At 38.0% G+C, this 10,666-nt stretch overlaps 1 protein-coding gene across 1 annotated transcript in view; it reads left to right on the forward strand.

Moving 5' to 3' along the window:
• Positions 1-10,343, forward strand: part of LOC137261088 (ADP-ribosylation factor 6) — a 35,030-nt gene extending 24,687 nt beyond the window's left edge. Inside the window, exons 3-5 of the mRNA XM_067798760.1 lie at positions 803-906; positions 2,971-3,169; positions 5,210-10,343. Of these exons, the coding sequence (XP_067654861.1) occupies positions 803-906; positions 2,971-3,169; positions 5,210-5,352 (446 nt within the window). The 3' untranslated portion in view covers positions 5,353-10,343. The remainder of the gene's footprint in view (positions 1-802; positions 907-2,970; positions 3,170-5,209) is intronic.
• Positions 10,344-10,666: the final 323 nt, after the last annotated feature.

Raw genomic sequence — 10,666 nt, forward strand, 5'->3', positions numbered from 1 at the left:
GTAGGGACCGCAATTTCAGTCTGGTATACACAATCCGAGAAAGAGAATCAGAGTCCACTTTATGTAATAGGAATATCAAGAAGTGGCGCCCTCTTGTGGCACCGTCTGTTAAAAGCAATATGTCAGTAAAAGTTCACATAAGAGTGAACCTATCATACCTATGTTCACTATATATTTTTATTTCACCCTGAAGAGGTTGAATACCTTTGTACACATACCATGTGCAATGGGATGTGACTGTAGAAGCATGCTTTTTAAGTTATGCAGTTATTTCCCTTTATCTTCCTTCTAATCATTCTTTGATATTTTGGCCACACAGGCAATTATCTTGAGGTAAAGCTGGTCAAAAAATTATCTCCCCCATCAGATTTTATTTGGTGTGCTGTTTTAATGGGAGATCATGTTGATGGTCTCTTGTAACATTTTTTTTTTTTTTTTTTTAATAATATTAATCTAGTGTGAATTTACTATATAAAAAATCATACTTAGCAAGGACTAACAATAGTTTGAGCACTAGGACAGTCATAGCTCGCATACCTTACCATACATGGACTTACAATAGTTGGAGCACTACAATAGTTGCAAGTGGCCCCTGGTGTTGTGGATGACAATGTTGAAAGACATGACAAAGTATGGGAAGTTATTCTCTGAGATGAAGAGAGTTGCATCACTTCCTCAACATAGCCATGCATAATAATGGTTGGATATTCGGGGATGGACATATCACTGTAGCCTTCCTTGTACCTGTATAGTGTTAGCCTTCCTTGTACCTGTAAGTGTATGTCCTTAATCATGTTCTCAGCTGTGCTATACAAGTTGAAGTTAGGCCAGTCAGTCACAACCATCCCAACAGTCGGCTTCAACGTGGAGCAAGTCAACTACAAGAATGTCAAGTTCAGTGTCTGGGTAGGTACATGATGATGAATGTATCATGTATCATGTATCATGTATCCCTGTATTGAAGTGTTGATGCAGTAGATGTCCTGATATGGAACGGGTATAGCCTTCACCATCACCGGTAACGTTCATGCTGGTGTGTGGACAATATATCTTTAGCTCTTACGATGATGTATCAAGTGTTATATCCTGAAATATTTATTTCATGATACATGTGGGATAGTCATGACTGCTTACATTGCAAGAATAAATAGCGAAATAGCAGTTCATAGCATAGTGGTAGAATCAACTGATCGTTTTCAGGTCATGTTTTGTCGTTTTGTTGCAGTTTTGTAGTTTAAGTCTGGTACTAGATCGCTCTATATCACACATTTAAACTGCAGTGTATTTTCAGTGTATATATACTCAAATCACTTAGAATATTACGTCCCTTTTAGCTGCATTCATTTGATTCACTATGGTAGGGAGCTGAAAATGTGAAACACTGAAAGTCTTGTTACGTAAATTTCTTTGGGTCATACAAGATAGGATTGAGATTTTTGACAACACAGATATTTAGCAGATACAGAGCAAAGTGAGAAACATTGGTCAAGTAATTGTAAGATAACAGTAGCGGACAAATTATGTCCGTTTACATTTACATTTACATTGCTTTCCCACTTTGCATTATATCTGCTCTGTAGAATATTGTAATTTTATTTGATTGCGTGTGTACTTTGATATTGCATTACGCATGCATGACCTTATTTAGTCATTGTACATATTTTCTGTTCACTTTGTAAAAATATGAATAAATGCATAAACATATGTTGATAGAATAATTGTGAGGTTAAATTTGAATTTATGTCCTCAAAAACACATATTTGATATAAAAGTTTTCTTTAAGAACTGTTGAATGAAAATTACAATATAAAGTTAAAGTTAGATAGTGTATGGTCTGTCATGGGAAATATTTTGTCAATGTAATGTTACCAAAACAAGAAACACATGTGTTATTTAATTGTTTCATACACGTCCACACATCTTGGGTGGTCAGATTTATATGTTGTTTGTTGAGACAATTCACTGTAAATGACTATTTATATTGAGAGCTTTAACAGTGGTGTTAAACTTTTGTAAGAAATGAATCAATAAATGCTCAAATATAGAATGACTCACAACACGTATGTTAGTATACCAAAATTGATTAATATGTGTGAGGAACTGCTGTAATTTATATGCTTCTAACTGTTACATTCTATACAGAATTTCCCCAGTTGTCAGGGGTGTGTAATAATCACAAACTGCCAATAAAGACTTTGAGGGATTGATTCAGTACTTGTTGGTTCGAGAACCCGTGAAGGTCCCAGCATAAGAATAGGCCTTCAGCAACCCATGCTTGCCATAAAAGGCAATTATGCTTATCGTAGGAGGTGACTAACAGGATTGGGTGGTCAGGCTCGCTGACTTGGTTGACAAATGTCATCAGTTCCCAATTGCACAGATCGATATTCATGATGTTGATCACTGGATTGCCTGATCCAGAGTCCATTATTTACAAACCGCTGCCATGTGGCTGGAATATTGCTGAATGCGGTGTAAAACTAAAGTCAAAGAAGAAAAGAACAAAGTTGGTTGGAAGTGTATCTCCGACTATTTTTATATAGAGATAGGTGGTAGTATGGGAACTACACTCAAGACTTGCAGTAAGTTGAACTTACACTGCCTTGGGTTCTGTCATAGTAAATTAAATTTAAAATGAAACGTGTCAGTTAATGGCTTTTCATTGTAAACGATAGTTTTTCAATGAAGGTGATCAGGGCAGCACGTAAGCTTGGTCCTGTCTTCACATGTAACAAGTTGTCGCAGCATACATTGAATCAGGAACCAGGCTGGAAGCGAGAAGTTGGACCGTAGGTTATATCATTTCAAAAGGAGAGTTATCGCCCCTCGTAAGAAAAAGATCTCCCATTGTATGGCAGTTGTGGCACTACTGAATCATGTGTTTAGGTAGGGAAGCCATATTTTTAAAATATTTGTCAGGCAGAGTACATTCTGCTAAAGCTGTGTCTGAGTGTCTCTGTTGTGTTGCAGGACGTTGGGGGACAGGACAAGATTCGACCATTATGGCGGCACTACTACACAGGAACAGAAGGTCTCATTTTCGTAGTGGACTGTGCTGACCGGGACCGTATTGACGAGGCCAGGCAGGAACTGCATCGCATCATCAATGATCGCGAGATGAGAGATGCGATTATTCTGATATTTGCTAACAAACAGGATCTCCCAGATGGTAAGATGTCAGGAGATTCTTTTGAGATAATGGTATGTGGAGAGGTCCTTTTGGCACAGATATATTGGCAAAGCAGTATATGTGAGGATACTTTTGGGCCTAGTTAGAAATGGTGAAGTTGAGATAAATAGAAAAATCCTTTGGGATTAAAGATTTTGAGAGAGGTGTGGAGTTTGAAATCCTTTTGGCTGTGAGATTAGTATATATTGGGAGATCCCTTTGATCAGAGAGGTATGTGTGGAGATTGTGTAGTCAGATTGGTAAACAGAGAAAGAGCAGATGATCTGATAATATCTCATTGTGGAATGTAACAATTTCTTGATGAACATGTCACACTGTATAACATTTTCAGATGTGATACCTGCCCATTATGCAATCTTGATGAACATACAAACATACATAGTAGGACAATACTTGGTGTCTGAGTCTAGCAGTCAAAGCCAATACTAAGATTATTTCTGAAAAGTCATATTCAAAAATATATAATTGATGTCATCACATCTTGGTTCGGTGTTTTCACTCCACACAAGTCATATTTCATTACACATACTAAAGCAATCCTTTGCCCGACCTCTGGGTAAAATATTGCTATCATAAGTTTACATCGCTTTCATGTATAAACCTTGTGAAAGTTGACAAATATTTCTTTCATCACAGTTATCAGGGAAAGGAATATTAATATAGAAATGTCATACCCTGAGAACTCTTTTGTTAAGCGGCTGCAAGTGTTTAATATTGCCTCATGCATATTGCAGAAAAATCCATATTAAAATTTGAGTAAACCAGTTCAAAACAGGATTGGGTTTGGATAGAGAACATCATTCTAACGATATCGTTCTGGATCTAATAAGATTAGTTTGTGTTACTACATAAAATTTCATGACATGAACATTGACGTTTCCACTTCACCAAACTAGTTTCTCAGTTGAAGTGAGAATTTGCTTAATATTAACATCTTCCTGGTGCAAGTTAGTAGACATATGAGATAGCATGTTGCAGCTTTCAAGTTTCAGTTTGTTTCACTTCATACTATGGTCTTTTAGAGTAGTTAACTGGGAAGGCAATTAAAAAACAAATTACACAATTAGTTTTGCACTTGGCAGGAATTTGAATCTTGTTAAGGAATTTATCATGGGTAGTTTGGCTAACTCTTCCATATCTTGCCTGGATATGTGCAGTGTGCTTCCAGGTTTACCAGTGATCAATACGATTACAAATATTGTGATTATGTTTCATTATCAGCATTATTTAATCATTTAATCAATTTGGGGGATGTATGTACATTCATATTCTGCTTATGAAAGCATATTTTCAAGTATTAACCTTGTTTATTCAACTTATAAATGGCATGTTAGGCCACGTTCTTATGTGCTTTCAATGGCTATCAGCTATGTCAGTGCTTGAAGGTTTTCCAGGCAAAATTATTTACAAATTCAGTAAATATAAGATATTTAAGTGATTGTGTGCTGAGAATTTTAGCCAATAGCATTTTGAAAGATCTATTTGAGATACATAAACAACTTAAAGTTAATATATTTAGAAACTGAGCATGCCATAGACCAATGACACTTAAATCCAACTTGCTCAATAGTTACTGCAAGTTATATTTTGGGATTTGTTATGCTACTTTCCTGTCAGATGGATGTCAAGTCCAGCATTGAAAGGATTGGAGATGCATTTAATTTTTTTTAGTAGTACAAAATATGGAGAAAATCACCAAATTGCCCAATAGATCAACTGCCCCTTTCATGAGTTTATAGTTCTCCTGGGATAGAGTAGGCACTACCCAAACCAACGGCATCCTTTCAAAGAGAATTGGTTGACTTTGTCTGTGTTTCGTAACTTTTGAATGGGGAAAATAACCACCAAGTTACACTCTCCCTACTCACTATTTTGGGAGGAGATTGACTCTGCTATCTGCCGTAGGTCTTCCCTGTTTGTATAGTGGAATGAACACTGCTTATCTAGGTAATGTCAGTGGAAGAAATCAGCTTTTCCTTGGTGTATGTAGTCAGCTAATAAGCCTGTTTGTTGTTGTAGCCATGAAGCCACATGAAATTCAAGAGAAGCTAGGATTAACAAGAATACGTGACCGCAACTGGTATGTTCAGCCGGCGTGTGCAACAACGGGTGATGGACTGTATGAGGGCCTAACATGGCTCACTTCCAACCACAAGTCTTGATTGAGGCTGGGCAACATAGCGCCAGTCTGTTTTATATTACAAACTCTGCAAAACATACTGACAAAACAGAGTGGACAGAGACATAGTAGTGGGCCAGCTCTGGACACTCCTCCAAGTGACCTGTGTATAGACAGTGACAACCTTCAAGGCCTACTGGACGCTGCTTGTGCAGGCCTGTCACAAGGGATTTATTTCTGTTTTTTTTTACGGTGCTTCATTTGATCCTGTAAAAAGTGTTGAAAGGGGCCAGAGTGTATATTTTGCAAGTAGACTTTTTGTATACTTCCGACTTATTTGCCTCTCTGTACAGTGAAATGCATGTGGCCATTTGGGCACAAGTACCAGATGCTGTAGTCAGATTGCATGGTTTCTCTAGTTCTCCCAAATAGTGATGTAGTTGGCCCAGGATGTCCATATCACTCATGTTACTCTCATATATTTATTCGTTGCGTCAACCTGTTGGGAAAGACAATCCTGACATGGAATGTGAAGACGATGTTGCAGCATGGCCTGTTGTGTATCACCTCTGACATATCGCCACACAATCTTCTTCAGTTTTCTATGGGTCAGGAAAGAGTTTTGTATGATGTTTTTCTGTGTGTGAAATTATCAGATTCATTGAGATCTCATCCGCTGACATAGTATACAAGGCGTGGAGGGAAATCAGCTCAACTATACCTGCCACAGATGTCTCATATACACTCATGTCACCAGTACAAGAAGACCGTGTCTGAATCACTGGTTTATTGTTTGTAATTCAGAACTAACTCTGAACTTAACAAGACAAGAACTTTACTGTATATAAGAAGTTTTAGAGATTATTTTGTGTTTTTCACTTGAAAAGAAAACTGTTTAGCTTCATCTACAAGTAAATTAGTACTGGCTGTCTGATTTTGTCTATGATAAGTAAAGACAGTCACCAAGAGTATCCAGATTTCAGCAGAAGCTTGTGATGCAAGGTCAGCTCTGGGACTTTTTGGTATCAAGGTACATGTATTGTCTGAAAATAAATTTCAAGTATCTAATGAATTAAGAATGGAGTAAACATAAGGTAAATGATAAAAAAACTATTGTTTTTTCCCTGTTTGCAGTTGATGGAAGCAATTTGTATTCTCAACACAGCATTTTCTGTTTTACATCAGCCTTCCACACACACACACTTCCACATCTTCACCACCCAGCTCAGCTAAAAAATTGTTATTATCTTGGACATATTCGTTAAAAACATCATCTCTTCTTCTGTAACTGTATCACATGCATTATGGACATTGCTTGGCAAACCAAGGCACCGTCCTCATGGAAAATAACCTGTGGCTGTGTCTGTGTATCTAGATGTTGATCTGTAGCTTTGTCTGATACAATGTCTGTGTCCATCTCAGACACTGGCCTGTAGCAGTGTCTGATGTCCATTTGGACATTGGCCTGTACGTGCATGTATCAGTGTCTGATGTCCATTTGGACATTGGCCTGTACGTGCATGTGATACTGTAACTGGTGTCCATCTAGACATTGGCCTGTATCTGCATCGGGTGTCCATCTAGACATTGGCCTGTAGCAGTGTCTGGTGTCCATCTAGACATTGGCCTGTAGCAGTGTCTGGTGTCCATCTAGACATTGGCCTGTAGCAGTGTCTGGTGTCCATTTAGATATTGGCCTGTAGCGAAGTCTGGTGTCCATCTAGATATTGGCCTGTAGCAGTGTCTGATGTCCATCTAGACATTGGCCTGTAGTTTCAGAAGGCACAAGGTTGCTAGGTATCATTCCAAACTCATCTGTGCCTGTACAAAGTGTTGGGTGAATTTGAGACACTTTTCTGGTACAGCATGTCCTATTTTTCTCACAGTGATCAATACAACAGACTTGGCTGCTGCTGATATTCCTGACTCTTGTACATTACAGACACTGTCTTGTTGTGACGTTGTTGATGTATTACCAGGTGATCCGGATGTCACAGACCTGTTGCTTGGTGTATGTTCAGACACTTCTGACAAAGACACTGTTGCATTGGTTGATCCTTGATGACCTTCCAGAGTCATGTATCCAGACACACTAGGTGTCTGTTTTCCCCATCTTCACCTGGTGGCTTGCCCATGTCTTCCTCCACCGCTGCAGTATGATGTAAGCCAGTGTGTGCACGAGGAAATCTACTCAGCATCACTGGTAGATCCTGGTGTGTACGACTGGTACCTTGTACACACCAAGATCAGTGTTTGTAAAGAATGGTATCCTGAAAGCAGAACTTGTATGTGAAATGTGATGTATGAGTAGGATTGATCATGCTTTCTGTACATCTAGAACGTAATGTATTACTTATGTTCAGCAGGCTAGATGAGGACTCAGGGCATACCTGTCTGTATACCGGCTCATAGTGCTCTCCTTCATTCCAGGCTAAACTTTCCTTGTAGTAATGGACATAGAACATAGTTTCTTATCAGATTTATGTGCCCATATGCTCCAGCTTGTAGCTTGACAGTGTCAACTGTCTGCTCGTCACTTGTTCGGCTGTCAAGATTATATCTGTTGTTGCCTCTGTCCAGATTCCTGTTAGCTTTTCAGATAACCAAGTTAATTCGGATACATTTACTAACTTAACATATGCATATTTTGTGCCTCTCCAGACTGGAGCAACATTCAGATTGTCTGTTTTCTTGTACCATGTGTATAACTGGCTTCCTTCTCAAGAAGCTTGTGTTGTCTGTGTAACCAAACTGAGTTTTAAATATATGATTTGTTTTATTAACCAGTTTGTTTCAGAGTAAGGTATGAAACATAATGCTCGCTTATGATGGTATTTTCGTGAAACAGCAGTGTTTGATATTCTGAAAACTGATGGATGTCATCCCAGTATTTCAGGCTTTTGTGTGATGGCTGAGTGTCCGAGTTCACTGTCCAGCGGTAAGATATGTTTTGATTTGAAGCTGGCCACCATGGGTATTACTAATCTGTACATTTTAATGAAAGTCATTTGTAAATGTGTGATTCTGTGAGTGGTAAGTGTGTCGATTGGTTGGTCTTTAGATATTGTTATCTGTTAATCTTTTAGCATATATACATGTATGGTGTTAGCAGCCAACTGCATGCATCTGTTTGGGGTTAAGATATAGTGATACCACATGGTAATGCAATACTTCACTGATGGTACAATACCTGTCATATCATGGGATGCCAGATGGAATCAGTTCAAGTGTAAGTATTTCGAAATGAGAAAAAAGTGTCTTTTGATACTAAGTGTTGCACCAAGATGGAATAAAGTAATTAATGTGGCAAGGATTGCTACACCTGTCTTTCGAGAATGGTGTGATGATCAAAGACACAAAGGTAAGGTTCCATTTACTGACCAACATAAGCAACTTTCATGAGAATTCCAAAGTACCATATGCATCTACAACAAAAAAGATCACCTTCCAATGATTTCTATAAGTATGGAAACAGTATTTGCTGATTAGAAAGGGTCAAGGTTATACTTGTACGTGTGGTAGGCTGCTGCTGGTGTGGCAAAACGTGTTGTATCACACCCCAAGTGTCTGGGAATCTAGACTAGCATAGTTGTCATGTCTCCAGGGCATATATATACAATTATTAATGAATGTTTATTATGACGTTGCATACTTGTTATTACCAGAGTAAAAGCTAGATTGAGATTGAGACAGTCATCATGCCTGTGGAAAGACGTGTGGAGAATGAATGATATCACACAATTATCCCTAGCCCCCACCATGGTAGCCTTCTGTGTGCTAGTCACAGAACAAGGAGTCAAACCTCAGCTCTGCCTTCAAACCGTAACCAAGACATGTCCTCATGATAAGCTTACTTCCAAAAATTGTTACCAAAAATGTATTGTTGTTAAGACAAAACTTGGTAAACAATATTGGTTGGGAATCTTGTGATGATTTGGTGCATAAGATATTGGTATATTTTAATGAAATTGTTTACAGAAGATTATAATGGCAGAACATTTTTGTAGCAGCTGGACAGAGTAGTAACTGTACTTAATTTGATACATGATGGCATCAGGTAATTTTACAGTTACTTAAGGGGTGTAGCAAACATACCACTGAACTTTGATAGCAATTATTATCTTGTATTTCCAGATGGGAACTGAATGTAACTTGTTGCATGGAGTTGTCATATGAATAGCATACAGTATAGCAGTCTAGCTGAAAGCTTCTAAACATCATTTGAGTTGGTATTCATATGAATATTCCTCAAGTTCTCTCAGTTCTTAAACGGTATCAGATATTTATATGTACACATGTTCAGTGGCATAGATCCACTTCCTTCAAGAACCAATCTTTGTTTAAATACCTTGATTGATGTTGGAAAATAGTAATTGTTTCTGTGACAAGGTCTGGCACTGAATTCTGTAAGCAATGCAACCCCAACCATCATTCTGTAGTCAGGTGCATTGATTTCAGTCCAACAGTTAAACTCATTTTGAAGTTAGCTTACTCCAGCATTTGATCATAACATGATGAGCTGAAGTTCAGAGTCTGCAATAGCCCGATCTAAAACATGCTTGTTATCTCATGCTTTGTCAGGCTATATCTCCTACCATTAGGCACAAACTAGGGGAGGAAGGATGTTAGTGGTAACCTAATGTCAACATTGCATTTCACCTGCATTTATGTCAAAGATTAACATCTGCAGCTTTAGATTAATCTTCAGAATAATCTGTTCAAAAATGATGCTGTGTTTTGACAATTTGGAAAAATTTCTTGTTTGGATAGTTGTGCGAGTTTAGACAGTTTCTAATTAAGCCCACCTACTAATAACTACAAAAAAGAATACAATTCATGTGATTGGCTTTGGATCTTTGTCCACTGTTCTCCTTCCTGTGGTAAGTTCCTGTAGATGGGGTATACCTGGTACATTGTACACTCTTTTGGGGTGTATTGTATAAACGTTGGTGAGCCACCCCTCAGACTCTGTAAATACTGGCCTATTCCTTTCACCAACATTTTATACTCCTAAATAAACACAGATTCAATCAGTTTAAATGTGTTTGTTGTCAAAATATGTAATGCTCAATTACATACCATATGTATATAGAAGATAGTACTGTTGCCTGAGCAGCATCACATTGTGTGCATGCTATCACTGGCGCTAGCACTATTATTACAGCAGTTAGCTTACTACAGCATATAACCATCAAAGAAAATTTTTAAATGTGACTTTATACCACACTTCATCACAAACTTACTCCGTATTAGATGATGTTTGCTGTAAGTTTAATGAAAAAGATTTTTGGGGGGGTTTTTTTGTCAATAATAAATTACTGACAACCTAGACTAATTCAACCTGTCAAGATTTGACA

The sequence above is a fragment of the Haliotis asinina genome, chromosome 14 (assembly GCF_037392515.1).
Source record: "Haliotis asinina isolate JCU_RB_2024 chromosome 14, JCU_Hal_asi_v2, whole genome shotgun sequence".
NCBI classification, from domain to species: domain Eukaryota; kingdom Metazoa; phylum Mollusca; class Gastropoda; order Lepetellida; family Haliotidae; genus Haliotis; species Haliotis asinina.